The 25,481-nt window shown below is 51.7% G+C and overlaps 10 protein-coding genes across 10 annotated transcripts; 4 read left to right on the top strand and 6 right to left on the bottom strand.

The window, feature by feature from the left end:
- Positions 1-1,019: 1,019 nt before the first annotated feature.
- Positions 1,020-4,446, bottom strand: STEHIDRAFT_125737 (glycoside hydrolase family 31 protein). The gene is made up of 8 exons (XM_007310137.1): positions 3,737-4,446; positions 3,055-3,683; positions 2,738-3,001; positions 2,576-2,677; positions 2,324-2,522; positions 2,018-2,261; positions 1,818-1,959; positions 1,020-1,753 (listed from the first exon to the last, which is right to left on the bottom strand). Exons 1-8 carry the CDS (start codon positions 4,437-4,439, stop codon positions 1,154-1,156), a joined length of 2,883 nt encoding a protein of 960 aa, XP_007310199.1. The 5' UTR covers positions 4,440-4,446; the 3' UTR covers positions 1,020-1,153.
- A 169-nt stretch (positions 4,447-4,615) lies between these two features.
- STEHIDRAFT_125735 (putative cyclase) lies at positions 4,616-5,617 on the bottom strand. Its single transcript, XM_007310136.1, has 2 exons — positions 4,983-5,617; positions 4,616-4,926 (listed from the first exon to the last, which is right to left on the bottom strand). Exons 1-2 carry the CDS (start codon positions 5,605-5,607, stop codon positions 4,916-4,918), a joined length of 636 nt encoding a protein of 211 aa, XP_007310198.1. The 5' UTR covers positions 5,608-5,617; the 3' UTR covers positions 4,616-4,915.
- A 789-nt stretch (positions 5,618-6,406) lies between these two features.
- STEHIDRAFT_172445 (uncharacterized protein) lies at positions 6,407-8,396 on the bottom strand (the record flags this gene model as incomplete). The annotated part of the gene is made up of 4 exons (XM_007310135.1): positions 6,407-7,542; positions 7,623-7,777; positions 7,835-7,910; positions 7,971-8,396. The coding sequence occupies 4 exons, from the start codon at positions 8,394-8,396 to the stop codon at positions 6,676-6,678; spliced, it is 1,524 nt and encodes a 507-aa protein (XP_007310197.1). The 3' UTR covers positions 6,407-6,675.
- Positions 8,397-8,741: 345 nt separating this feature from the next.
- Positions 8,742-10,140, top strand: STEHIDRAFT_162497 (uncharacterized protein; the record flags this gene model as incomplete). Its single annotated transcript, XM_007310134.1, has 4 exons — positions 8,742-8,933; positions 8,988-9,063; positions 9,122-9,273; positions 9,343-10,140. 4 exons carry the CDS (start codon positions 8,742-8,744, stop codon positions 10,138-10,140), a joined length of 1,218 nt encoding a protein of 405 aa, XP_007310196.1.
- A 463-nt stretch (positions 10,141-10,603) lies between these two features.
- Positions 10,604-12,052, bottom strand: STEHIDRAFT_162496 (uncharacterized protein; the record flags this gene model as incomplete). The annotated part of the gene is made up of 4 exons (XM_007310133.1): positions 10,604-11,374; positions 11,448-11,599; positions 11,654-11,729; positions 11,804-12,052. 4 exons carry the CDS (start codon positions 12,050-12,052, stop codon positions 10,604-10,606), a joined length of 1,248 nt encoding a protein of 415 aa, XP_007310195.1.
- Positions 12,053-12,402: 350 nt separating this feature from the next.
- Positions 12,403-14,101, top strand: STEHIDRAFT_150415 (uncharacterized protein). Its single transcript, XM_007310132.1, has 4 exons — positions 12,403-12,649; positions 12,708-12,783; positions 12,839-12,990; positions 13,048-14,101. The coding sequence occupies exons 1-4, from the start codon at positions 12,512-12,514 to the stop codon at positions 13,885-13,887; spliced, it is 1,206 nt and encodes a 401-aa protein (XP_007310194.1). The 5' UTR covers positions 12,403-12,511; the 3' UTR covers positions 13,888-14,101.
- A 929-nt stretch (positions 14,102-15,030) lies between these two features.
- Positions 15,031-19,680, top strand: STEHIDRAFT_142632 (uncharacterized protein). Its single transcript, XM_007310131.1, has 9 exons — positions 15,031-15,652; positions 15,722-15,805; positions 15,872-15,983; positions 16,040-16,138; positions 16,193-17,617; positions 17,703-17,779; positions 17,854-19,111; positions 19,162-19,220; positions 19,280-19,680. The coding sequence occupies exons 5-9, from the start codon at positions 16,624-16,626 to the stop codon at positions 19,289-19,291; spliced, it is 2,400 nt and encodes a 799-aa protein (XP_007310193.1). The 5' UTR covers positions 15,031-15,652; positions 15,722-15,805; positions 15,872-15,983; positions 16,040-16,138; positions 16,193-16,623; the 3' UTR covers positions 19,292-19,680.
- Positions 19,681-19,925: 245 nt separating this feature from the next.
- STEHIDRAFT_115580 (uncharacterized protein) lies at positions 19,926-21,701 on the bottom strand (the record flags this gene model as incomplete). The annotated part of the gene is made up of 4 exons (XM_007310130.1): positions 19,926-20,414; positions 20,488-20,853; positions 20,920-21,369; positions 21,453-21,701. 4 exons carry the CDS (start codon positions 21,699-21,701, stop codon positions 19,926-19,928), a joined length of 1,554 nt encoding a protein of 517 aa, XP_007310192.1.
- Positions 21,702-22,776: 1,075 nt separating this feature from the next.
- On the bottom strand, positions 22,777-23,846 carry STEHIDRAFT_105070 (uncharacterized protein; the record flags this gene model as incomplete). Its single annotated transcript, XM_007310129.1, has 3 exons — positions 22,777-22,988; positions 23,040-23,515; positions 23,609-23,846. The coding sequence occupies 2 exons, from the start codon at positions 23,844-23,846 to the stop codon at positions 23,097-23,099; spliced, it is 657 nt and encodes a 218-aa protein (XP_007310191.1). The 3' UTR covers positions 22,777-22,988; positions 23,040-23,096.
- Positions 23,847-24,743: 897 nt separating this feature from the next.
- STEHIDRAFT_125731 (uncharacterized protein) lies at positions 24,744-25,259 on the top strand. Its single transcript, XM_007310128.1, has one exon. It carries the CDS (start codon positions 24,926-24,928, stop codon positions 25,214-25,216), a length of 291 nt encoding a protein of 96 aa, XP_007310190.1. The 5' UTR covers positions 24,744-24,925; the 3' UTR covers positions 25,217-25,259.
- Positions 25,260-25,481: the final 222 nt, after the last annotated feature.

The raw sequence follows: 25,481 nt of genomic DNA, 5'->3' as shown, positions 1-25,481 counted from the left end.
ATGAAATACGCTGAGGCGAACCCTCAGCTCTGGTCGCTTGATCCCCGTAATCATGGTCCCTCTCCCCCCTCTACTCCCGGCAGCCGTCACCCAACCAGCTCATCTCGACCAAAACGTCGACGCTCTGATGATGATGGCGACGAAGACGATGACAGTCGACCTTCCAAACGCTCAGGAAAGTCCGGAAGCCCTCGAGGATCTCCCGATATTGTCGACGAAACCCCCAGCATGGTTTCCTACTCAGAAAATAATCGTACCCAATCCTTCCCCATCCTGCAATCTCCCAGCTTGGTTGATCGTCCGGTACGCGTGGCTGCTGCTGCTGCTGAGGACAGCGATGACGATGACGAGGAATATGGCCCAGCAGACCTGCAGCCCAGGAGGAAGTTCAACATCTCAGACTGGGCGAAGACCGCGTCTACACAGGGCGAACCCGTTGTCGACGTCGAATGCTCTTCTGATCCTGGCGTCTCGGAGGAGCCGCAAAAGCCTCCTCACGGTACATGGAAGCGCTGGCGTCCTGCTTATGCCTGATATTTCGGGTCCAATCGCAAGTATCTGGACGAGAACAAGTTGTGTTTTGTCCAGTCTGTATTTCGTGTGTCCTTGTTTTTGGATTCTGTATTGCCCTGCGGATACCCGCAGCTTCCGCTTCTCATTACCGTTTTTTCTTTTTCCGATCCCCCGACAGTCTCTCGATACGACCTATCCTACTATCTAACGCAATATATTTATTCTTTACTTATGAGCGCCCCTTCGAGCACCGTCACCCTCATGCGTATACAATATGACACCCTGTTGTATCATGTAGATTGATACACTCAATGCTTCTTTGGGTATGGTATAAGCCGTTAGGGACAAGTAGGAGGGTGGTCGGCTACCGCGGTCGCTACTTTCTGTAACTATCTTCGTGTATATTTACTTGTATCTTCTGTTTCAATTCGTCTTCTGCTTATTTGCCTGTCCATGATATCAATCTCGTTCGTACCCGTCTTGAGCTAGTCAAATATCTCGGAGAACAAGTAGACTGACGCCGGGCCACAGTGGCCCATACGCTCATCCGAGGAAGTATAAGGAATTTCTATCCGAGATAACTATACACTACCAAACAATCACGGTAACGTGCTCCATGCAACCCTACACCGCTCAGGGCTTAGGCAACGACAATCTCCCAATCTTTCGTGATAAGCACCCCCGGGTTCTTGATCGTCAACACACTCGCGACCCCTTCCTTCTTCCCATCCGCCGCCACACCTTCAACGAACTCAAACTCCAATTGCTCCCCACCCTCAATCTTGACACTCGAAGGCTTCACTCCCAACCCAAGGACGACAATCTTCTCCACCTTGACCTTCTCGATACTCTTCACAAAATCATTCTGCTTGTCGTAGGTCGAGAGTGCCACGTCGCCGGGATGTGCGGCGGCGAGATCAGTGGAAGAGATACGGATACCCTTGCCAGCTTTTCCGGCAGTAAACTCGCGGAAGACGACGTCTCCTTTTTCGTGGGAGAACGTCACGCCGTCGTCGAGGTAGAGTTCTCCACGAGCGGAAGAGGCAGAACCAAGAGCAACACGAAGAGTGAAGGGATCGTTCTTCATGAGAGGGGAGGAGCGGCGAGGCCGTTCACGTGTAGGGATGACAGAGCCGCCACGGATGAGAACGGGGACTTGGTGGAGCTCTGCGGGAACAGTCACGGATTTGCCTTTTGAAGAGCCGCGGTAGGCCTTGTGCGAGAAGTAATCGTAGTAAACCTGGAGCGTGATATCGTTAGCAATCATAGATCAATAGAAAGCTTGCAATACGCGGAGTACGGACCTGGTTCTCGGCGAGATAGACTGATGCATCCTTAGCGCCAGGCGACGTGACTGGCTTGACGAGCAAGCCTGACCCGCCAACATAGAACTGATCGTCGATCGCAAACCCGTTGGTATCCTGAGGGAACATCACATACTGAGGGCTAACACCAGATAAATTCTCAGTAGTCTGTCGCAGAAGGATGGTCATAATGCACGTACCGCAATACAGGCAACCCAGTAGCGCTGGTCTCCCGGAACGCAGTGTACCATACGGGGAGCATCGAGTACCGCAAGCGTAAGATATCCCTGAGCATGCTCTTATATGGCTCATCCAGAAGGTACGGTTCACGCCTCTTCGTGTCGATGTGCGCGTGGGCACGGAAGAATGGCGAGAAGATACCCCACTGGTACCAACGAACGAGCATCTCTGATTCGGGGTTACCGAAGAAACCACCAACGTCGGCTGAAAGCATATAATACAGTGAGTGCTGCGTACACGCAAGCAAGGAAAATTAGGATACTTACAGCCGGCGAAAGACATGCCAGCGATACTGTTGGCGAGGACCATCTTGATACCGACGGCCATGTGCTCCCAAGTACCCATGTTGTCGCCAGTCCACATAGCGCCGAAGCGCTGCGAACCAGCGTAGAAGGAGCGAGTCAGGACGAAGGGACGCTTGGGTGGGTCAGAACGAGCGATGAGCCCTTGGGAAGTCACGTTGGGCTACAAACAGGTCAGTCGAGTAGTTGTATTGAGGTATCGAGAAAGTGACCTACGAAGAGCATTCCGTTGATGTTGTGGACATCACGATGTTCCCAGCCACCATAGTGGACGTTGTCCTTCGGCATCGTGATTTCGGGTCCATTGAAGATAGCAGGCTGCACGGTGGAGCGTAAGTAATTTGGGTATTGACGACAAGTATGGAGACCTCTACACACTTCGTTCATATCGTTCCAGACATATATATCTTCTGTGCTTTGGGTCCAAGACCATGTCTTGCCCTCTTGCATCTTGAACAGGCTAGCCCACCACGACCAACTGGCAGGGTTGAAGAAGTCCACCCAAGAGCTACTACCGGTCCAACACCAACCTTCGTACTCATTGTTGTCGCTCTTCTTCACGAGAACGTCGAGTTCTTTGGCTTGTTCGTAAACAGGGTAGTTGGACGTGCGTTTTAGGTGAGGGTCGATAATCGCGACCATCTGAAGTCGATAGTCAGGACCAAGTCGAGATATAATTTGACCCAAACACTTGCCTTGCGTCCAACAGCAGCCACATCGTTCGTCATCTCAATCGGGTCAGGGAATGTCTTCTTGTCCCAGATGAAGTACTTGTGCTCTTCAGCGTACTCGATATCGAGCCAGAAGACATCGACTGGCATATCCTCTTCATCAAACCTCTTGGCTACGGTCCTAACGTCGTCTGAGCTGACGTAGTTCCACCTGCACTGGTGGTAGGCTAAAGCCCAATGCGCTGGCAAAGGTGCGGTTCCCGTGAGGGTAGCATACTGCTTGAAGACAGCCTCCGGAGTCGGACCGGGCAGAAGGAAAAGGTCAAGAATGCCCGATTCCGAGATCCAGTGGGTGTTCGTTGACTTCGTAGTAGGATGCGAGATATCAATCCAGGTCTCCGAAGCGACGACGTGGAATACGCCAACAGTTGAGTCGGCAGAATGGGCGTGCATCAGAGGAATGGAACCATAGAGCGACATCGGAGAAGAAGCCAAGTATTCGAAGACATCCGCATTGTACAGACGGAACGGGTCGCTGTAGAATGGATCGTCGCCAGTGGTTGTGGGTAAGGAAAGCGAGGTGGCGTGCTGAGGGATACCATAGACATGGCCGTGGTTCGGGAACTCGATATCGACAGAAAGAGACTCGGGACCTAGATAATGTTAGTTATTTCATGCCAATCGAGGAGAAGCATTACTGAAGTACCCTTAGGTTTTGAGTCCTTGTGCGAACCAAACGATTCCTCCCAGTACCCATCCTCAGAGTCACCTTCGAACCAGGCGAGAGAGTTGACCTGCATCGGCTCCTGGGCCTCTTCTCCCTCTTTGATCTCCTTTGCTTCAGACTTTGTCCTGAAGTGCTCCATATGCAGAAGACCTCTCCCATTAACGACGACTTGCTCCTTGCCACCCCTCTTTAGCACTACGCGCAGGGGCTGGAACTCAACGACGACCTCGATGTCCTTCTTTGGGCCATATGTCGCTCGAACGTCCTTCTTCCCCACCGTCCATGTAATATCCTGGTTGACTAGTGGCTCCGCGATCAACGCCCATCCAGCAGCCTCGTCATAACGCTTCCTTAGTCCGTCAATCTCATCCATCCGCACTCTAACCACACCATCCTCCTGCACGCGCACGTCGAGGCCGAACTTGATATCGGGGTATAGCGACGACTTGATACCTGCAGTAAAGGAGGCCTGGCTGGACGAAACTGAAATAGAAGAAGGATCAAGAGAGTATGGGGATTGCCAGCGTGGAGTAGTATTCGCCCGTTCAGCTAGAGCACGTCCTCGACGACAGAATCCCGACTGGGAGCATGTTTTGAAATCATTGTGTTTTACGGCAAGAGACTGAGAGAAGAGGGTGAATAAGAGAAGAAAGCTGACGCTGCTGAACGTCAGCCCCTTCATAGCTCCAGTAGAGATGGGTGAACGAAGCAAAGTGCAAGTCGCGCTCCTGGCGCGAACTGGACACGTCAACTACCGTTGGGGTGGCACTTGATGTGGCCCAGCCCCTGCTTCACCTCCGATCAACCTTCGATTGCTATTCAAGTGACTCCCAACACATAAGAGAAATTGGTTGGATTGTTATTTCTAGACATAATTTATGCAGAGTAAGAAACATCGGGTAGACTTTAGATACGTGGGCTATGTCACATCCATTCCTCTACTAGACACTCGCAGCCTCGCGACTCTCCTCACTTGGCCGGAGTTGGTGTGTATATTGCTGGTATATTCGAGGATATTGAGATATGATACTATTCTGTGTGAAGTGTATATAAAGTAGATGTAACGGTCAAGAAGGTGACAAGATTTGCGCAACGTACACCAAAAGATTGGGAAAAGGCTATACCCAAAGCCTGGAAGCCAACGCATCGACAGAACGTTCATAGACCAGCTCCAGGATAGTCAGCATCACAAGGCATCGGAGCGATTATGGAAATATGAGCTTACCTTTGGCATTTGCTGGCCACGCCACCGCTCTGATGGGCGAACCGTCACATCCGTCCAACCTCAAAGGCAGGATACTGACGATGGGGTCCTTCACGCCCAACAATTCGTCCAGATGGTTCAAATTTTCTGCGATTACTGCCTCTCTCCCAAGTACCTCTTTGTGTACCGGATGCAACGCTACCTCGCCCGGAAGTGCATTCCCATCTGGGCTGAGCGTATCAATCCCAAGCACCCTAACGCCCCTATCCAGCACCCTACGCGCAGCATCGACGTCCAGTCGCGGACTGGCCTGATATTCAGCCTCCCCCCAATATTTCGACCAACCCGTGCACAGAATGAGCATAACGCCCTCCGTCAACCTCTCCTCATACTTCTCCAGATCCTGCCATGTGATAATGCTCCGTGGCTTTTTCCCCCGAACGTCTACAACAACTGCTGGCGCCACGAGCATTTTGAGATCGAGGTCGGTCACGGTGGCTGCGCCCTCGATGAAGTGGATGGGTGCGTCTATGTGAGTGCCGGTATGGGACCCGAGGCTGATATGCGTGACGTTCGATCCGTGCTCTGCTATGCTGCACGCGCTTTTGCAGAAAAATTCGGGGTGATCGTCGTTACCGTAGCTCATACCACCGACGGTGAGGGGTTGGCTGAGATCGATGATAGTTTTCTGAGCGGGCATATCGTTTGCTTAAACGATAAAGGTAAACGGTGAATGCTATAAGCAGCGAGGAGAGAGACGAGCAGTGGCTTGTAGTTCCACGAAGATGAACGCAGACGCAGAGAAAGGAGGAGCCTTCTTCATATGCACAATTCTGCAGTACTCTTCCATTGTATTTGACGGTCCGGGATGACTATCGGAGCGTTCGACCGCTCTGCACAGCAGGTGACAAGCCTCGGCGTGACGAGGAGGTGCGGGAGATGCCCCAGAGATAAGAAGAGAGGAGAAACACTGAAGTCGGAATGGTCACCTACCGGCAAGAACTGAATCTCTAGAAGTATTTGAGTCTTTTCATCGTGGCTTCACTAGGACACGATAGGACATGATCGAGCGATGATGTCTGTGCAATGCGGCATCATTCGTAGATTCGACGTGCGGCACGCCAACACGGATGCTGATTGTAACGCTGATAATCACTGGGAGTGGACGCCAGCACGTAACATGGTAGGTCAGTTAAGTATGCGTTGGGTGTGTTGAGAATGGTTAGGTGGTGCGATGATGAACGCCGTGATGCCTGAACAGACAAAGCTCACGAAGGCTCACGAGCATATTCGGGGCCCGGCCAATTCGAGTTGGGCAATGGGGTTACAGATCATGTGCTTGTGACCACACGCGATTCACAAGCAAATTCGCGAGCCCCGACAAGGAGATCAAAAAGATGATTGTCAATAGTGACTAGGGCACGATGGTGCGCTACTTTAAAAATACAGAACGCAATGATGGATATAGCTAAGAGGATTCCTGAGGGAGCTCTCTCAAGCGAGAGGAAGATATCGCGCTACAGGACAGTTTGTGCAATGAGAATGACTCGGAGACGAACCGCGAGGAATGTTGTATAGTATTGTTGACCGAAATGAAAAGAATCGCGGGCGAGGATTAGGGAGATAACAAACCATGAGTGTAAACAAAACATGTTAAAGCAGACGAATAGCAAAAGCAAGGACAGCAAGACGCGTTATACAAGTCACCAAACCATCAACTGAGTCGACTCCCAACGCAACCCGATAATTTATAAGCAGGGGGCCAAAGCTTCCACGGTCCGCGAGGAGGTTTCCGTGGCTGCTCCGAAACGTTGGGATCAGAGGGGCATTCGGCTTCCATGACCGACTCTGACTGCACCGAGGCCGTCTTCGCCCAATCAGCGATGTTGAACTTCCTCTGTGGCTGGAGGGCCGAAGGGCGATGTTCCTCGTAGTCGTCGTCGGAGTCCTCCTCGACCTCTGGCGCCACACGCACTGGACGATCAATGAGACTCGGGGATTCTAGATGGTAGGAAGATAGACTACAGAATTCTGACGAGGGGAAGACCAGGCTGGGAACGCGGTCGACCTCGCCGGGCTCGTTTCGATCACGCTTAGAAGGAAGTGTGCGTTTCTTGGGTCGATCGCCAACGGAGCCGTCATCGCTGTCCGTGCGCTGACGTTTTCGGTTGGAGGACTTTTTTGATCTGCGACTGCCGCGATTGGACGGGGGAGAAGGGTCGCGATCAAGCTGCTCGGGCAACAAGAGATGACTATGGTCATCAGCGTACTTCATCCAGCGTTTATAAATCTCCCGAAGCTGCATCATGAGAGGAATATGCTCTGCGACGTGGAGTTGATTTAGTTCTGTGTCGATCCCAAACTCGGTGACGGCTTTCCATATTATCGCGAAGGGATGGACGGTCGATGATACAGTTGGCCAGCGCTCAAATTCGGTCGTCTTGTAGACGGTTTGGGTCTTTTTATCCAGCTCGACATGCTGTTTGCCCTTCTTGAACTGCATACGAATGAGGTCGCTCGGGATTGAACGGCCAAAAGGTGCTATCTTATATTGATAGATCTTGTATATGAGCTTCCCATCCTGGATTGTGCGGATCAGTCCATAGTGCCAGCAAGAGAAAACGGTACGCGAGGTGCTTGATCAAGAATACAACAACTCACTTCTCTCAGCAAAGGGTAACTGGCATCAGCGGCACTCCTAGCACCCTGATCAAACAAAACGTCTTCTGCCGCGTCCGCGATACTGCCCATCATGGCCCTTGTGGGAACAAGCACCCAGCTCTTCTTGTCGAAGAGTGTGTGCCAATTCGCGCGTACTGGACATACCGGTAAATTCGACTGTTCGCATACTAGGAGCAGGAGAAAGGACTTACATGGAATTGTGTTAAGCGGACCGTCGAAATCAAAGTCTCCCGGCACGAGGCCCCAAGCCACTTGCAAACGAGCTTTCTGGAAAACGAAGACGGTAAGTGCCCGGACTGTTCGGCAGTAAAATCCAAGGTGACACACATCGTCTGGGTTCAATGATCTGCTCACGACGTGTGCTTCTTGCACGGCATTATACTTCAGCACGCGACCCTCCGAGTCTCTCCATTGGGAATGGGTTAGAGCACACCAATTCCGAAGATTCTCGAGAGGGACTGCCGATGGGTGGTCTTGGCGAGGTGAAAGGGGGAGAGGTGGGGTAGAACGCGCCAGCCAGTTATAGTCGGTAGTATCGTGAACAGGAGATGGAGTTTCTCTATCTCTGTGGTACCCGTAGGCGCCTGGGGATCCCTGGACCGGGTTGGTGTAGACAGAACGTGTCGCGCTGCGAAAGCGCTTAGCGTTTGCGACCGTTTCAATCACAAATTGTCGAGTGTTCTCTGAGGGCTGGTATGAGGAGCCCCTAGCCACGAGACTGTGCGACGATGCTGTGAAAGCGAGACTAGCCATGATGTTGGTCAATGCAAGAGATGGTGGTGGTCAACGCAAGAGATGATTTGCAACCGACTGGGAACTTGCGTGAGAAGGGGCCGATGAAAGCACGTGATGTGTCAGCGCCGAGTCCCGGCGGGCCGACATGACCCCGCCTCCGAGTCCCGACCGTGACTTTTGGACACCACTGCACTAACTTCTTACGGCCACTGCTTTGAGAGTACACTGCATAAGGGATGTCTAGAATGTTCGAAACGCAACACGTGGCCATGACACTGGTCTATTTAAAATCTTGTTACTCGTTTCTCCCTCGACGTCTACGCTTTCTCCCCCACTTACTCCTTTCACCTCCGTTTTCCCGCTATGGCTGTTATCGAAGATACTCCTCGTCGGAATGTACAATGGCGTCGTGACCTCTCCCAAGACGATGTATCGCGGCTGACCATCAAGGCTGGAAATAAAGCCGGGGTCTGCATGATTTCTCTCGAGAAAGACACCCGGACAGTCACTGTTGCGCATATTATCAGCAGGGAGAAGAGATTCGAACAGTACGAGGTGAGCTGTCCTACCACTCTAGAAAGGCGAGGATCTACTGAGAGACCACAATAGATGCAGCGATTAGAACATATCTGTGGTTTTAATCCTGGCGAGTTCTCTGTGCACTCATCGAGTAACCTCGTGTTTCGTATGCACATTCTTCCTCGTCCATGTTTGTCGCTTCTCACTATTCACTATTTACTCAGTCCGGCTCGATTATCATAAGCTTCTGGATCAAGGAGGCTGGGTTATGCTACCATCTCTCCGAATCATGACGGCAATCGAGCAATACTACAGTAGAAAGTGCGAGGAGGCTTATAAGAAGAACAGTGTGCCTGATTTTACGGGTTGCAAAGATGTAAGTCCTTCCCAGTCTTCAGTGTCAGAATGTCCGCATATTCGATCACTTACTCTTCACTTCGAACAGAACGACGACTTGAATAAAATCCTGAATTATCGGATCATCCCCCTCGGTGTCCTTGGTTACGATGACGTTGTCGTTCGACCAGGTAAGGTCTACCGGAATGTGCAGGAGCTGCCCGAAATCTCGTCCTGGGTACATCCTTTCTATGCAATCTGGCACGCTGGTGGCTACATCGACAGACTCGAGGCTTGGGTACATAACCTCGTTCTCTCCCGTCTATCTAACGATGATACACAGCGAGTACAGGCAGCCCTTAGGATTTATTATATCTGGAAGTCCATCCCCCTTCCCCCCCGTTTCGAGCCCGACTTCAAACCCGTCAAGAACATCAAGCGTGCGGATGCCGATAATGCGAAGCAGACAGTGAGAAATTCAGTAGCTGCTCCGTCTCAGGCTAGCCGGCAGGTGAACACTGACGGCGGTGCGAATGCCGACAACAACGACCACAACTCTGGGGAGGCCGGCGCCTGCGCCGACGGCAACAACGCAGGTAATAATGTTGGCAACAGTAACGTCCATGATCATCCGCATACGACGCGCAGCAAGACGGGATCCATCAAACTCAAACCCAAAACGACTCCCTCCACGACTTCTAAGAACGCGAAGAATCGGGCGCAGGAACCTGGCCCTAGCACTGACGGCCCTGGACGTGATCAACAAGAAGGCGAAGGCGAGTCCAACTGTAGAGGGAGGTCAGGGCAGAGAGGTAGATCTACTCGTCCGAGAGCGAATACGACTGGAAGGCCACGTTCTGCTGCGAAGAGTGGAAAGCCAGGGGCAAGGACTCGGAGCCATAAGTGATCTTTTCGTCCCAAGTGTGTGATCTCTGTGGATATTCTGTGCTATTTCTGTGCTATTTCTGTGCTATTTCTGTGCTATCGTGCCGTCTCTGTAACATAGTCTTCTCAAATATCTCCAATCAATCCATGAACGTTTTCCTGCGAAGACGGTGTGCACAATTCTGGACCAATGTGTCTACTAAAAATCAGCGTGAAGACAAGTGTGCGTGTCGAAACCTTGAGATGCAGAAACTGAGGCCCACGTCGAGCACGGGTAACAAAGAGTCGGAGAATTGTCGGGGTAGTGCACTAATATGTTCAAGGACTGGGGACGTATTCGGTAGCGCTATCAACAAGTGATCATGTCAAGGTGAATATAGCTTGGCCGAGAGTGCACATTCAAGAGCAGAGCAGTTGCGATACCATACGGGGAAAGGAAATTGTTTGCGCTGAAGGCAACTGGCTGAGATCACGAACAAGCTCCCCTAGCTACTGGAACCACCTGTCGCGTCCTCACTCGCACCAGTAGCAGCAGATCTTTTGACCCGTGCTCCTTCCTGGTCTTTCGGAGCGGTGACACGGCGCTTAGATGTGGTTCGACCTGCACCGACTTGATCGTCCGACTGTTTCCGTTTCCTGCTGATCATGACAGTAGCGTGAGACGCTTCACTCTTGCCTTTGGCTGAACTAGCTGCGGTGTCCTTTCCGCCACGAGAACCAGATCCAGTATCGTTGTCACCGTCGTTCGGCACAGACGCATCTTGCTGAGCCTCCGTCTTAGGCGCGGAACTTCTAGTCGTAAGAAGATTTTCGTCTCCGTCAACCCTCTTCCTGGGAGAGTGTCGATTGTCTTCGTCGATCTCTTTTAGTTCATAGTCCTCCAGCAGAGAGATAGATTTCCAAATATGCCAGATCCTGAAAGCGGATTGAAGCCGTGCGAAGTCGTCAAGTGAGAGGAGTTGAAGAAACATATCCTGAAGGCTTGTCGCCGAGGGCTTTTCTAGTTTTGCGCCTGCGAAGTCGTCAAGTGAGAGATGGAGAAGCATATCCTGAAGGCCTGTCGCCGAGCCTGAGAGCTTTTCGAGTTTTGCGCCTGCGTGCCAGATGGCAATCAAGGGATGGACCCAGGACTGGATCTTCGGCAGCTCCGAAAGACTCCAATACACCTCACCGGATCCGCGTCGAATTACCTTTTCGATGCCCAAGGAAGCCATAGGAATAATGCGATACGTATGGTGATCCTGTAGCCAGTCGTACTAGATACAAGGCAAATGGTCATTGTGGGCGCATGAGCGGTAACGTTCCAGGGCGGAACTGCGAGGAACTCACCTTCTTCCAGTCCAAAAATTTCAGATGGGAGCCCGTTCGAGCTGCGTTGTCTCGAGCGTCCTTGAATATCGCCTCGATCTTGTTCATCAAGGACAGGTCGGGCAACATTGCGATGCCTCCCTGATCTAGTACGACGTGGAGGTCTCCCCTCACTAGCCAATGCACAGTCAGAGGTAAGCCCAAGAGCATAATAAGGGGAAACGAACTGATGATAAGGTTGCGTGAAGAATGTACGTTGAAACCCCCAGGCGGGAGTCCAAAGATATATGCTATTTTCCGAAGCTAACAGAAATTATTCAGCGCCGGTTGACAAACACCTGAGCTATCTCGTACTAAAGGGTAGGGTTGACACTGACCTCATAATCTTCTTCTTTTTTCTCGCTCCCAACCATATGACAGAAATTGAGTGTCTTGAGATCCCTGGAAAGTGTGATCATACAAACGCCGGCCATTCCAATAGGCTCCGCTCTGCGCCTCAACCGTTCCAGATCTGCCGTCGATAAACCACGGCGCCATTGCTTGTTCTCCCGAGGTATTTTCTTGGAAATTTTAACAGATATTATATGGGAAGAATGATCGGGAGTTGTCGTGTGATGAGCCGACATGATGGGATTCAGGTAGCTCGAGCGACGAGAGCAAGGAGAGTCGTAGAATATTAAATATTCAAAGTTGCCAGGTGCCTTATTAGGCACTATCACGTGACGTGTCTGCGGAGTTTCAGGTTCGTGGCGTCCGACGGTCCGTTCAAGTTGTAACGCACAAGACGCGCCGACTTTGTTTCTATCTTACCATCTACCACAACCATGTCTAGCAGTAACTCGAAAGACTCTCGTGCCTCTGCGGAGGCGGCCCGGTCTCAACTCGCCGTAATCCTCGCAAACACCCTGCCACTCGATTCTAGTACTGCTACATCATTGTCTTTGTCGAACTGCACAAATCCGATTCAAGAGTCAACCGAACATGGCAATCGCAACCTCTGTCCTGAACATGGTTCACCATCCACTAATCTGAGGGACTGTAAGCGACCGAACCAACTGCCGCTCTCTGTCACTCCCGGGTCCGAGATGGCCTTACCCATGGACAACCTTCGTCGATGGTGTGCAGTCACGCATTCGCCTTGGAAAGACTCCAAAGGCAATGTACTACTTTGCAATTGTGTGCAAGAGGCGCACGTCGTCGACAATAAATTAGATATCGCCCAGGTTCGTATCTTTCTGATGTCACAGCTAATCAAGCTCATCCGAATCTCGTCGTCCCCAGAAAGCTCGATTGGAGGTGGCCTGGGGTCTGAAGCCTGAGCAGTTCGATTTTACCGGCCCTTTGAACACGATTCCATGTACGCTCTCTTTCTGACTGGGACGATTCAGATGGATTACTGACACATGCTTTAGTGCAAGTCGATTGGCATATGCGATTCGATAAGCAAGACTGGGTTCTCCTTCCACCCATCGGTGTCCTAGCTAAGATATACGACGCACTCCAAGACCATCTACGTCAATCTGGGCCGAGAAAGGCGGATGGCGAGGGTGTACCCTTGGTAAAGGTACGTGTCATTTGTGTCATACGCCGGCTGTTATATTGATCCTCGCCCGTGTTAAAGAACAACGCTTTCGAGTACAGAATTTACCAATACGAGTTCGTACCCTTTGGCTCGTCAAGCGCATCCGCTGAGCTTCTTCGCCTCAAGTTCAAGGAAGGAAAGGAATACGACGAACTGGCCAAGCGCGAATTCGAATCGTATACCCCCGACGCATACAATGACTGGCCCATGATTAGGTCGACTGCTCACCCATACCCTGTTATTTGGAAAGCAGTCAGGGAGTTCGGCTTACATACTCCACTTTCAACCCTTATCCTTCCCCGGCATATGGTCAGGATGACCATGGCACGGGAGATCTATGTGCTATGGCAGGAATACGCTGACGATCACCGCGAACTATGGTCGTATATCGATCCGGATAGCGGTTCTTTGCCACCTTCCGACCGCGATCGCCGTCAGCAGTCCCATACTCCACTGGGTAAACGTAAACGTGGCCATCAGGATGGCGGTGGCGATGAGAAGCGATCGCGCAAACATCCACGTCCTAAAAAGTATTTCACTGGCAGTCCTGGCGATATTGTTGACGACATTTTAGGCATGTTTTCGTATTCTATGAACGACCATGCCCCCTCTTCTCCCTGCCTCCAACCCCTTAGCCCTGTCGATCATTCATTGCGTGTTGCCGCCGGAGAAGAGTCTGAGTCTGAATCGGAAGACGAAGGCAGACCGATCGCATTGCAACCCAAACGACAGTTCAGTATCACCGACTGGGCGAACGCGGCTTTGGAGCATGGTGAACCCGTAGCCGAGGACCATTATTCTCCGGATTCTCAGTTCTTGGAAGAGCCTCGAAAGCCTCCTAGCGGTCCCTGGGAGGACTGGCCACCTGCTTATGCGTAAACTTCTGGTTTCGGGTTGGATCGTTGTGCGATGAGGATACGGTGTCATCGCTCTTGCACCTTGTGGTGAATCGTATTATGTGTCCTGTTATTGCTTGTTATTGCTGTTCCCTGTTTTCGTCGTTATTTACTCGTACCGCCCGCTATGCACGTCGTATCATATCTATCTTTCCTCCTGGCTACGTTTTCGTTTGGTTTCCACTACTTACTCTACGCGGAACATCTTTCATAACCAATCTGTACGCACAACATGTCACGGCTACTTATTCTGTAGGTTACTATCCTTTTTTTAAAGAGTGTCAAACCAGTCTCCAAAGAAGAAGCTGGCGAAGACACCAACATTGATTTTAAGTCGTCACAAGTTGTCTTACGAGCGGCATCCAAACAGGCCTGAGGTCGGAAGGTTTGGGGTAAAAAGACCGCAAAACAACGCCGGACCGATCAAGGACCGGCCATCCGAGTCGTGGGGACCAGTACCGGAGCTCCACGCGTCGCCACCCGTGTTTCATACATCCTTGCTTTTGTTCACCATGCTCCCTCAACCATAGAGACCTTCCCTCGCAGCGAGCTATCGACTAGAAGTTTACTGACACTCGACGAAGCTGAAATTTTCTCCGCGAGTTGATTTGACCGTGCAGGAGGCGATATCGCATGCCGTTTGGTTCAAGGTTGCCATGGCGCTCATTCAGGTTGCCTTGTACGGTCGCTCCTTTGTCCTCCGCGTGTTCTCATATCTAGATCTGATCGTACTGACTGCATGGCCCGTACACGCGGGCCAATGCGTTAGAGCCTGCCTGTATTTCAGTGACAGAAACGACTGTATGATGGGTCTCATTATCAAAAAATCACCAGGTCGTATATTGCCAGAGTCAGTGCATACTTGCATTTACTAGCTGGATATCTAGTCTCAGTCGCAAGTGGCAATTACGTAGGGATGAGTAGCTTCTGTCGCTTAAGCGATCGTATCATTATCATTATCACAGATCTAGGCACTGATGGAATATGGAAGAAGCTACAAAAGACACCTTTTCCTTTCTTGACGCCGCGGAGCACGAGATCGTGTTCGACTGGTTTATAAGGGCGACACAATACGGCTCGGCATCACATTGTCTTTTGTCTCTCTCCACCCACTGCTCCCTCCAACATGGACTCTGCGATGTATTACAGACATCGCACCCGTTCATACAACCCTGAGTTAGTCAGCTTTGAGGACCTGTTCGGCGTCGTGTTTCCACTCGCATGTCTTGCATTCGCTACCGTGCGTGTCCGAGGACACGTCTTGTCGTCCATCGCCTTCTTCTCCGTATTAATACTCCGGTCAATCCCAAGCGCATACCCTCTTCATATCCTGGGCATGTTCTTGTTCGTCTGGTTCGGCTACATCAAGGACGAGGACCTTCCATTCGCTCGCTCAAGCCTTGACCGCCTGCCCAAAGCCTCATCGACGCGCCACCCGTTGGAAGCCCTCCTCGCCAAAAGGGACCACGCTCGGTCTTGTCAGGTCCTCGCAACCAAACTCCTATCGGGATACGCATACTTTTCTTTCTACTACCGCTTCGCCGTTCCTTCGACCCGCTTGTTGTACCCCCGCGCAATCAGACTTTCCGAATACATTGTCCAAGGCATTCCGTGGGTTATGGGGGTAATTGCGCTTTCATGGTATGCCGTGATTGCTTGGAAGGCTTCTAGTAGCGCACGAAGGCTAGAGCTTGCGAGTGTCGGCCAGGAAGATGGATATTTGAAGATGAGGGAAGATGATAGTTCCAGTGAGTATCTTCTTCGGCTACTTTTGTCTTCATCGCTGACCGCCATAATGTTATTCTGTTGACATGAAGACATTCCTGACGATTGCCACAGTAAATCTCCCGATGCAGAGGCCGCAGTCCCCCAGGCTGTGTCATCCGCCACCCAGCCTGCTTGTGAGTACAACATCTGTATGGCTGGCTTTTGATATCACTAAACTTCTATGCTATCCACCGTCTCAGCTTCCGCGGCTCCAGTTGTGATCGATACCTCTCATTTTATCAACACGTCCGTATCATCGAAAACTCCGGCGCAACATCAACCTGGTCAGGAGGAAGAGAAATCTCCCCAAAGTACGTACTTTATGAGCTCTGGAAATCGTTGTTATTTATAGTGGCTACTCTCAGCAGTCGACTTCAAACCCGTAGTCTCCGCCGAATGTCACTCTGGAGCTCCGCCGATTCGCAAATTTTGCAAGAGACCCAAGAACCTAGGGCACGGTTCCAATGGTCAGTCTATATTTTGCTGTATAATGTCGTCCCTTCTGAATTGTCACTGTCCAGGAGACGAGTATCGAAGGTACACGACTGAGCACGTCACAGTGAGGGACTCGAAGGAGCCACCTTCCCCGAAGCTCCTTAATCTTTTCCCGGTGAACGCCTCCACCTCGAAACCAGCGAATCAGTCTTCTACCTCTGCTCTCTTTGTGCGACCCTCGTCTCCACTCTCTTCTCAACCAGCGCCCCCCCTCCCGCCCGCGCTCTCTCCATCGGCTGCGCTATCTTCACCGCCTACGCTCTCGTCTTCAGTTGCGCTCCCATCACTCCCTGCGGTCGGAGGTCTCCAGAGCAGCTCCTCGGCACTGAATAAACAGGACGGTCAAATCGCATCACCTACAGCATCGACACACAACCCTTCCTCGGATTTTGATCTGGATGTTGGATCATCTTCTTCCGCCGAACGCTCAAACGTCGAAGATTCGCAACCCGATCTTATGCCCGGCGGTTGGGCCTCTAGGGCACAGTCTCCCGAGCGGTCAGAGCTTTGTTCCATTTCTGAGAATCAGTCTTCGTCACCGTCGTCTTCCACATCTCCGAACAGCTCTCGCCCGCGATCTTCACGGGCTGACGGTCTGGGTCTGGATACGTCCTTGGTTCAAGTCGTAGATAGCGACAAACCGGAGAGTTCTGTGAAGATCGAGGCTTCCCCTTCCGCAGTTACTGGACCCGTTCATCTGGAGGAAAGCCCTGCGAGGAAACCACAGGACGTCGAGGAAGAATTACCGTCCCGAGCATCGAGCAGCTCCGCAGAATCCTTCGATCCCGACCGTGCGGTATACGGCATGAAGCAATACACTCACCCTTTCTTCTTCACTCCTTTACTCCCTCAACCCGCTCTACGGCAGGACTTACAACCTGGTCTCGGCGGCTGGGCTAATCATTGGAACCGATTGGCACAGCAACCTTTGGCTACGGTGCCTACCCCGATGGATGTCGAACAGCCAGAAACAGGGAACTCGGGCGCCTTCACCCCTTCGTCTGTAGCGCCTCCACACATGCACACAAGCCAGGAGCGCGGTCTCTCTCCCGGAGTCGTCGAAGAAAACGCTATGGAGGGAGTGCAGAAAACACCAGCGTCGTCTAGGCCCTCTCTCGAAGTCGTAGAAGGAAACGCTATGGAAGGAGTACAAGAAACACCGGCGTCGTCCAGTCTCTCTCTTGGAGTCGTCGAAGAAAACGCTATGGAAGGAATAGAGAAAACGCAGGCGTCGTCTAGTCTCTCTGAAAATTCGTCCGACGAGCGGGCAGCAGGAATATTGGATGAGCTGGCGAGAATGTCCATCACGTCAGGTCTTTCTGCTCAGGTTGACGGTGATGACTCGGTCGAGGAGCGCATGGATATTCCGACATCGCAAATACTGCCCATCTTGGAGGATAAGGATGCGGATTTAGACGTCCAGATGGCGATCCCTGCTGACTTAGGCGGAGGTGAGCACAGTTTCTCAAAATAAATTCATGACTGATACCATCCATTTCTACGCTTCCATCGTGTTAATTCTTTTTTTTTTGTCAGATATTCAGTCTGATATGGATGTTGAGATGCCCGGCCAGACCGGTGACTGTATCGACTTGGATCAGTTTCATTCCCAGGTGAGTTATGGTTTGACCATCGCATTTTTTGAGCTTTGCCTCATCACAACGCAACCATATTGTCACGTTTTCAGGGAGAGGGTATGGGTGTACCGTGGGCGACGCCCGAACACGCGAACTCTCACGATCCCGTAACGGACACCTTCCACTCGAACGCCGCAACTGCTCATATGAGCGAACCTGAGGGACAGTCAGCCATATCATCTACAGCAGACCGTACGGTTGTAGGCATTGAAGACACTCAGGCTGCATCACTCGACCACTCCTTTGATCCCGTGCCATCCTCCGATCCCGTGTCATCCTCCGATCCCGTGCCATCCGCCGCCACCGTTTCCTCGCCCGATGCAGAAATGACCCCTCAAACTGGTTTCGCTGAGGGAAACACAATACCCGTTGTCGATGAAAAGCCGGAGATAAGACTCATACGCCCACTACCGCGTCGTCCAGTGCCGAAACCAGCCATTGGTGATGGGGTACAAGTTGGAGGGGCCATCTCTTCCTCGACAGAGGATGTTCCTAAAGATATGCCTTCAAATATGCCGTCTCACACGAACCATGATTCAGCTACCTCGGCAGAAGAGATGGAAGCCTTACCACCCGCACCGTCATCAGAGGAAATCACCGACCCCGCAACGGCGCCCGAAGACCCACCACTCACTACGGCCGATCTCAGTGACGATCTCGAGCGCGACTTGTCCCTGTCGTCTTCATCATCGTCGTCTTATTCTTCGTTGAGTTCGACAAGCTCGGAAAGGTCTCCGTCACCGCCTAACAATGTATACGACGAAGACGGGCCTCAGTCGATTGCAGAAGGTGTGGCACCAAGTACGGGTTTACGAGATGTTCCAGGTCCCTCGCGCACCACGACGACTTTCCCCAGTAGTGTTCCATCGGACCTGCGCAGTCCTTTTCCCGCCTCTCATGTTCCATGCGCTCCCAACCGACCTTCCCCGATGAATCCTAGCACGTACCCAGCCGGGATTCAGGGGTCTTTGGCCGCCAGAGGTTCCATTCTCCCCACCTTGCCCCCTCAACCTGCCGTCCGTCCAGCCGCCCGCGGAGGGCCACTGATACTACCACACGGCTCCCCAGTACCACCACCCCCGGCTATGAGCAGTAGGACGACCTCAGCCCCAACCACGGCAGGACCATCGACGGCTGCAAGATACGCGCAAACCCACTGGTTGACTCCGAAAAATCCAAACATGTACTTGTCGCCAACAGCGCCGAGATACGCAGATCCTAGGGTCCACATACCACGCCCCGAACACGTAGCGACTACGCCGCCTACCTATGGGCCGAGATCGACATTTGTGCAAAACAATCCATCAAGTAAGGGTTTTCTCACGACTTGTCTACAATAAATGCTCATATTTCAATAGATCCGCTTAACCCTCGTCCTCCTCCGGAGAGAATATCCAAAAGCAACAGTCTATCTGGGGTAAGTACACGACGCCACATCTTTCTGACGAACGATGATACTGATGTATGACTGTTTAGGCTCTCGGATAGTCGAAGCGTTCCACCCCGGTGAACTGTTCCCTGCGATTCTTGTCTCCGCTCGTTTCCTCGTTATTTCCTTCAAGTATGTCTCTCAAACGATTGTGTTATTTTTCTTATTCTCTATCTGCATTTCGTCATCCATTTTATTCCATGCATAACTTTCTGTTTCTGTCTCTGTTGTCGCCAATGTTTTGATCTCGCTATCGTCTCAACTTGCTGCTTGTCTTCCTGTTCGTCCTTTGTAACGATCGCCCAATGCAAATGCCTACCGTATCTCTGTTTTGTCGCTTACATCCAGTACTATTTGTATTACTTTTGCTTGTAATTGTGTTCCTACATCCATGTATTAGATTCGCATGTAACTTTATAGTATGAATACGATTACCCTCTTGCTTCCCATTTCGCTACGAGACCATCGTCGTAAGCTATCACGTCAAATGACCCATCCGGGCTCGTCTCGAGGCATTGTACAACATAAGGTGGTATTACCACGGTAGAGAATATATAGTTGTAGTACAAACAACATAAAGCATTCGGCAACGACAAACAAAAAATAGTTGTCACGACAACAACGCAAGGCGCATCCTCATCCACCCTGACTCGGATACAGCAGCAACACATCGTCCACGCAAGATCCACACATTCAGGATTCCCCACTGCCATCGTTATTCAAGAGGGAGTCTGCGAGTCGTGAGATGAGGAGGTCTACCAACCGAGGATGCGAGTCAAAATCGACCGCTCCGCGCCGTCCTTGACGTCTAGGCAGTTCAGCCTCCCATGCGCCTTCCAATTCTTCGTCTTCAGTCGTATCCACTGGGGCCGTATCCACCGCATTGTTCATGATGGTTTGGACTAGCCCATCAGCGGAGATATCGAGTACGTCGTCTGACTCGGGCAAGAGATGTGTCGAGCCGGAAGAGGGAGAATGCATGCTCGGCGAGGCTGGGTCTTCCACCAGGTTATCGGAAGATTGCGTGTGAGCTCGAACAAAGTCCTCTTCTCCCTCACAAGCGGAAGAGATGTCCAGAATGGACAAGGAGGATTGACTTCTGCGGTCGATGCTCTTCGCGGTCGATGCGCTGCGTGGCATTTCGGAGATCGTAGTGGCGAGGGTTGCTTCCGCGATGGAGGGCTAGCGAAGAGCAAAGGTCAGGTCGAGCTCACTACAGAACGGGGCAGCTGAAAAGAAACGACCAAGAACTCACCGTATAGACTTCAGGGAGATCGGTAGGTAGACTTGACGTTGATCCTGAAGCGATCATAAGGGGTAGAGCACGACGACCGGGCGAGAACGAGGCAATGGGTGGACTGCTCTCCCCGTTCGCAAATCGCTGTCTAGCCTCATCAAGTGAGATCAACGAAGTCGCAAAACGAGTGGGTGGGAATTCAAAACGAGTAGAGGTCAAAGGATCGAGGAATTCCTTGGAGGCCTCAAAACGCCTGTTTGCCTCCGAGAGCGATATCAACTGCGTTCCAAACTGAGTGGGAGGGAAAGGAGAGGTGGGCAAGTCTGATGACTCTTCCGAATGACTATCAACAGAGGAGAATGTAGGGAAGACACGATCGTGCTCCTACGTGAAGTAAGGTGACGACGGAGTCAGCATCGGAAACCGACAAAAATCATTTTTGACACTTACGGAAGGCCAGATGAACTCGTCAGTGGACCCGTCAGAATACCGACGAGGTCCTCTCAGCAAGTGGTTAGGAGAAATACCTCTCTCAAGATGAGCCGCCGCCTTCAGTACCATCGTCGAGTTAGGCTGCAGATCCCCAAAGTCCATCCATCCGCTCTCCTCATCGAGTGCGACACCTCGTCTGTCGCGCAGAGTGGACTGAAGCGTCTTCTCTCTGAGCTCTCTGGAAGTTCTGAGCGGGTCAGCCACAGGAGCGGGTTGGCGGTCGGGCTTCGGCTCTCGAAGGACCAGTTCTCGACGCAAGAATTCGAGAGTCGCGTCCCTGTTGACGGAAGGTTTCGTCTTCTCCAGATCGCGGATGGCCGCCTCGAGAGACGGGTCGTATGGCTTGTTGGCGGGCGGTACGCCTGCTCCTTCGAATTCCAGCCGTTCATAGTTCGGAGCCGGCGGAGGCTACGTTGAATGTTACAAAAGGTGAAATTGGTTAGTGAGGGCAAGGGACGCGAGGTTTCGCCAAAGCGATATCTGACACTCACGTTCACGTAAGACGATTCAGCGGGTACATGTTCAGGTAGGTAAATAGACTGGTAGCCTTCAGCATCGTAGTATTTCAACGTCCGCGGAACGGAAGGCATCTCCTCCGTGTACTTGTCGGTGATCATCTCCCTATGCCGGATGAAGTGTATGAGTTTGGTTTTCACCTTGAGTGCCTGTGTCTCATTCTGTCTGGTAGGTGCGCGAGAGCCAGGATCGCGCTCCTCGGTAGAGGCAACGCGTTCAGACATGGAGGATTCCAACAGGGATGATGAACTGTCGCGTGGAAGAGTAGAGAGCAGACGGTGAGGTGGGACAGATCAGGAAGGAAGGTTGAGAGCGGGGTTAAGAACGCGAGGCTAACACTAGGTCAGGGTTAAGGTGGAATGGAGGATGGGCACTGGCCAATGAAGTCACGAGAAGAGACGCAGTTTGGAAAGAGGGGCACTGAGATAGAGGGAATAGACCCGTTGAAAGATATATGTCTGCAGGGGTGAAGCTAGAGCTCTTCGTCTGTGGCGAAGATGAACGCAAACCGGAGGTTGCCGATCGTAGGAAGTCAACAATGGGGTTTCGCCCTGGACATGAGTTGACCTCAAGCACGAAGGTGAGTCTGTTCGTCTATGGGCCCAGTGCCTAAAAAGCTAGTATCGACGTCTTACGCTAGATGACACATAGGTAACAAGGACATGTCTTGCATGCGGTAGTCCTCGTGTGCCCGCCCATTGTCAGTGCCAACGGGCAGTCCTGACACCGTACCGTCAAAGGGAATGAAGCTGCGACGATCCTGCACGGATAAGGTTCTCCACACTAGTGGTGATTGTACGCTCTCTTCAGAGACGACGTCTAACGAGTACGCTTATAGGACCACGCACTCTCTGGAATAGGATGGAATGCCATTCATATTCCCTGGAGCTCTTTCAACAGAACACGCACTCTTACGAGCACAGAACTCTATGCGTCTAGGTGAGTCTTCTCTCGATCATTTTCTCCGCCTCGTTTGACGGAGTGCCAGTGCGTCAGCGCACGAAGCAACGGTGGGCACCACCCCTGGCTATTAGCGAAAGGGAAGGTTTTCTTTCAGTCCCGTCTTTTGTTGTGGCATCGCATCGGAGGCACAGTAGAAGACGTTCACGTTGATAAACGTACCGCTGTTCGTGAAGATTAGCATGTGGGATGTAGCACGATAGAGTGCGGAGTTCTTTGATGACTCAAATAGCATTGGAGGTCTGCGGGGATATCCCTGTCTTTCGTTTCTTTCAACAGGATGATGCTGCAGCGCCGACATATATAGTAAGCGAGCGGCTGTGAAGGAGAGCAGTGGGATTGAACCATCGATTAATTATCCATAATTGGTCAAGATGCAGCTTGTATGATACTTGGGCGAACATGGCCCAGGACCAGCTCTTGGACCTGTGTGGATATCTTAACATCAACCGCGGCTTGCACCTTGGCATTTCAAACGCGGAGTGAAGCATGAACCACTGCGATGTGCGTTTGAGCAAGAGCTCGTGCCGCTGGATATTCTGATGGTCCTGCTACGCGTTCGTCAGTCTTGGTTGATTACCCGGGGAGAAGAAGAGACTCACTGGACGCGCTGAACATCAGGTCGTCGAGTAGGTCTGACCATACTGAGGAGTTCGGAATCATTTAGTCCAAGTTCTCCCTGGCCTATGTATATCACTAGCCCTCCTCTTCCTCACCTCCACCCTCCCCATAAATACGCCCGTCGTTCCCTCCGCCATCCTCGCAACCTCCTCCAAAGCTCCCCATCCTTCTCCCTCCCACTTCTTAACAGCCTGCACGTCCTTATTCCTATTTCCCTCCTGAGCGCGTCGTTCGGCTTTACGCCTAGCTATGATCTCCGTCCGTTGGATCTGCTGCAGCTGTTCGTGGACGTTCTTGTATTTCTCAGGAGAAGGGTTCCATGTGTGTGAGTTACCATACAACTTGTCGGTGTTCCAAGTGTGGTAGCCATAATTGAGAAATGAGAGGGCGCGTGTGACGTTATGAGGGAGTCCGCGGGATGTTGAGGAGGTAGCGAGGAAAGATAATGTTTGGTCGACTAGACGTATTCAATAAAATCACCGAGATTCCATGCATGTCAGCTCGAGCCACTACTGCCCACACTTTCTGGATAGAAGATATAAAAACGTACCCCCGGTCTCCCACTTCGCCATCCACTCCTCTCGCCGTGTTCTCTCCTGCACATTCAGCCCCGGATCCCGCAACGTATGCAATATCTTCGCGGCTTCCCGAAAATGAGGACGCCATAGTGTTCTTAGCTGTTTTCTCGCGACGTTATGGTGAAGTACGGAAGCAGAGGTCGCACGCAGAAAAAGACGGTACACGCTGGTAAATGTGGGTGGGAGGGCTGCTGTGGTTGGCAGAGCCATGTGGAGGAGGCGAGGGGATGGGTATCGGGAGAAGCCGGCGTGGCTTGTCTTTCTTTCATCGTCGTGGGTGCTTTTCGTTGCTAGAGACGGTTTTCTTGACGAAATATGTGTCGCTTTTGCTGTTTTTCTGTCCTTGGTACTCATTTTGAATTGTAACCGGACTCTACTGGAAGCTTGGGTGGTCGACCTGGTTCATCTGGCTGGCTGTCCATGTAAACTTCGTCTTGCTTTGAGAGCTGCCAACGTAAAGGTCGTAGTCGATGGGGACCGACAGTATTTTTACTTCTCCAGCAATATCGCACTGAAGGGAGCTTGAATACTTGTGTAAACGTGTTTCCCAGTCCATAGAATCCCGTGAACTCGACGTTTTATCCATACCAGCAGCCGCCATGGTGAACACTGATGCCTATCCCCTCTTCTTACAGATTGTCATTGACGCTCTCCTCGACCAAACGTACGGCGCTCAACAACGGCCAGGCTGCAAGCACTCGAATCGAGATAACAATAATATTCAGCAGACCCCCGCATGCTCGATACCGATGCCTATGACAGCTGTAGTTGACGTGTACCGACATTAGCGTCTTCTACGCCATGAATCAACCAGAAGAAATGTGCGTACAACCTGCTAAGCATTCCTATGTCCAGTACTGACGTCAATGATTCGTCTGATCCCCTTCCCGATGCTGTTAGGCGACATACTTGTCAGTACTGAAGTAGCGGTGAGTGGCACAGTGCTCACATCTACACGTATTATCCTCCCGGTAGCCCTCTTTATGGTGACCTTTCTCGCTTCGCAAATATCACCCTCTTCATCATCGTCATCGGTCGTGGCCTCCAGCAGACTGGCGATGTGGCAATGACATCCCTGTGTGGCGGCTTTTACAGCGACCTGCCAAGCGCACTGTAACAGGTGCAGGATCCGCGGAAGTCGCTGCATACGGTCCAAGCGTCAGTGAAACCTTCTTTACTCGTATTCTGACAACTCTCATCACTCATCACTGACCAAACCATCCGAGTTCGTGGAGGATTCGCTTCCAGTCATTCTGAATCTGCAAACGTGCTTTCCTTATGGGTTTCGAATGAAAGGCCTTTTATACTTCTATTGTGGCGTATTTGGCCTCTGTCCTGCATGGTACAGTCTCGATAGACAGTCGTGGCTCTGGGATACTCTTGTTCAGACTCTGTTCATAGGGACAACGTCACACTGCCAGATATCTGTGACACCGCACTCCGACGCCGTTGTCCTCTCTCATGGTGACGATCGTGGCGATACGCCAAAACTTCCTTCAGGACACGTCATTGTTCGTATGGTGACCAGCTTTTGGCCAGTGCCAGTGCCCATATTCTGTGCCCGTGCCACAGATCTATAAGCCTCCAAGATCGAACAGTGGAATGCCCATTGTCTCATTGTAGAGTACGCCTCGTGGTTACCACTCGGCACCTTTTATCGCTTGTTTGGGATCAAGACATTGGTTGCCGGCTGCGTTTCGCTTTGTGCTGCTCTTTGTGCTTTTGATGATTTGGATTTTGTGTTGGCACGGTATGGCACGGCACGAGGAGGAGAATGGTGAGGGGTATAAATAAGGGCCTTTCTCTATCCTTTCGACGCACCATCGTCTCTCAGTCTCCTCAGCC

The sequence above is a fragment of the Stereum hirsutum genome, assembly GCF_000264905.1.
Source record: "Stereum hirsutum FP-91666 SS1 unplaced genomic scaffold STEHIscaffold_19, whole genome shotgun sequence".
In the NCBI taxonomy this organism is placed as follows: domain Eukaryota; kingdom Fungi; phylum Basidiomycota; class Agaricomycetes; order Russulales; family Stereaceae; genus Stereum; species Stereum hirsutum.
The sequence above is the reverse complement of the archived record's forward strand: the minus strand, read 5'-3'. Positions and strand labels throughout refer to the sequence as shown.

Coding starts and splice junctions, on each gene's coding strand:
- STEHIDRAFT_125737 (XM_007310137.1), bottom strand. CDS start 4,439: ATGAAGGGGCTGACGTTCAGCAGCGTCAGCTTTCTTCTCTTATTCACC. Junction 3,684..3,736: donor CAAGGACTCAAAACCTAAGG/GTACTTCAGTAA, acceptor AACATTATCTAG/GTCCCGAGTCTCTTTCTGTC. Junction 1,754..1,817: donor TCTATCTCGCCGAGAACCAG/GTCCGTACTCCG, acceptor ATCACGCTCCAG/GTTTACTACGATTACTTCTC.
- STEHIDRAFT_125735 (XM_007310136.1), bottom strand. CDS start 5,607: ATGAGCTACGGTAACGACGATCACCCCGAATTTTTCTGCAAAAGCGCG.
- STEHIDRAFT_150415 (XM_007310132.1), top strand. CDS start 12,512: ATGGCCTTACCCATGGACAACCTTCGTCGATGGTGTGCAGTCACGCAT. Junction 12,650..12,707: donor ATAAATTAGATATCGCCCAG/GTTCGTATCTTT, acceptor CGTCGTCCCCAG/AAAGCTCGATTGGAGGTGGC. Junction 12,784..12,838: donor CCCTTTGAACACGATTCCAT/GTACGCTCTCTT, acceptor CACATGCTTTAG/TGCAAGTCGATTGGCATATG.
- STEHIDRAFT_142632 (XM_007310131.1), top strand. CDS start 16,624: ATGCCCGGCGGTTGGGCCTCTAGGGCACAGTCTCCCGAGCGGTCAGAG. Junction 17,618..17,702: donor CCCTGCTGACTTAGGCGGAG/GTGAGCACAGTT, acceptor TTTTTTTGTCAG/ATATTCAGTCTGATATGGAT. Junction 17,780..17,853: donor TGGATCAGTTTCATTCCCAG/GTGAGTTATGGT, acceptor TCACGTTTTCAG/GGAGAGGGTATGGGTGTACC.
- STEHIDRAFT_125731 (XM_007310128.1), top strand. CDS start 24,926: ATGAAAGGCCTTTTATACTTCTATTGTGGCGTATTTGGCCTCTGTCCT.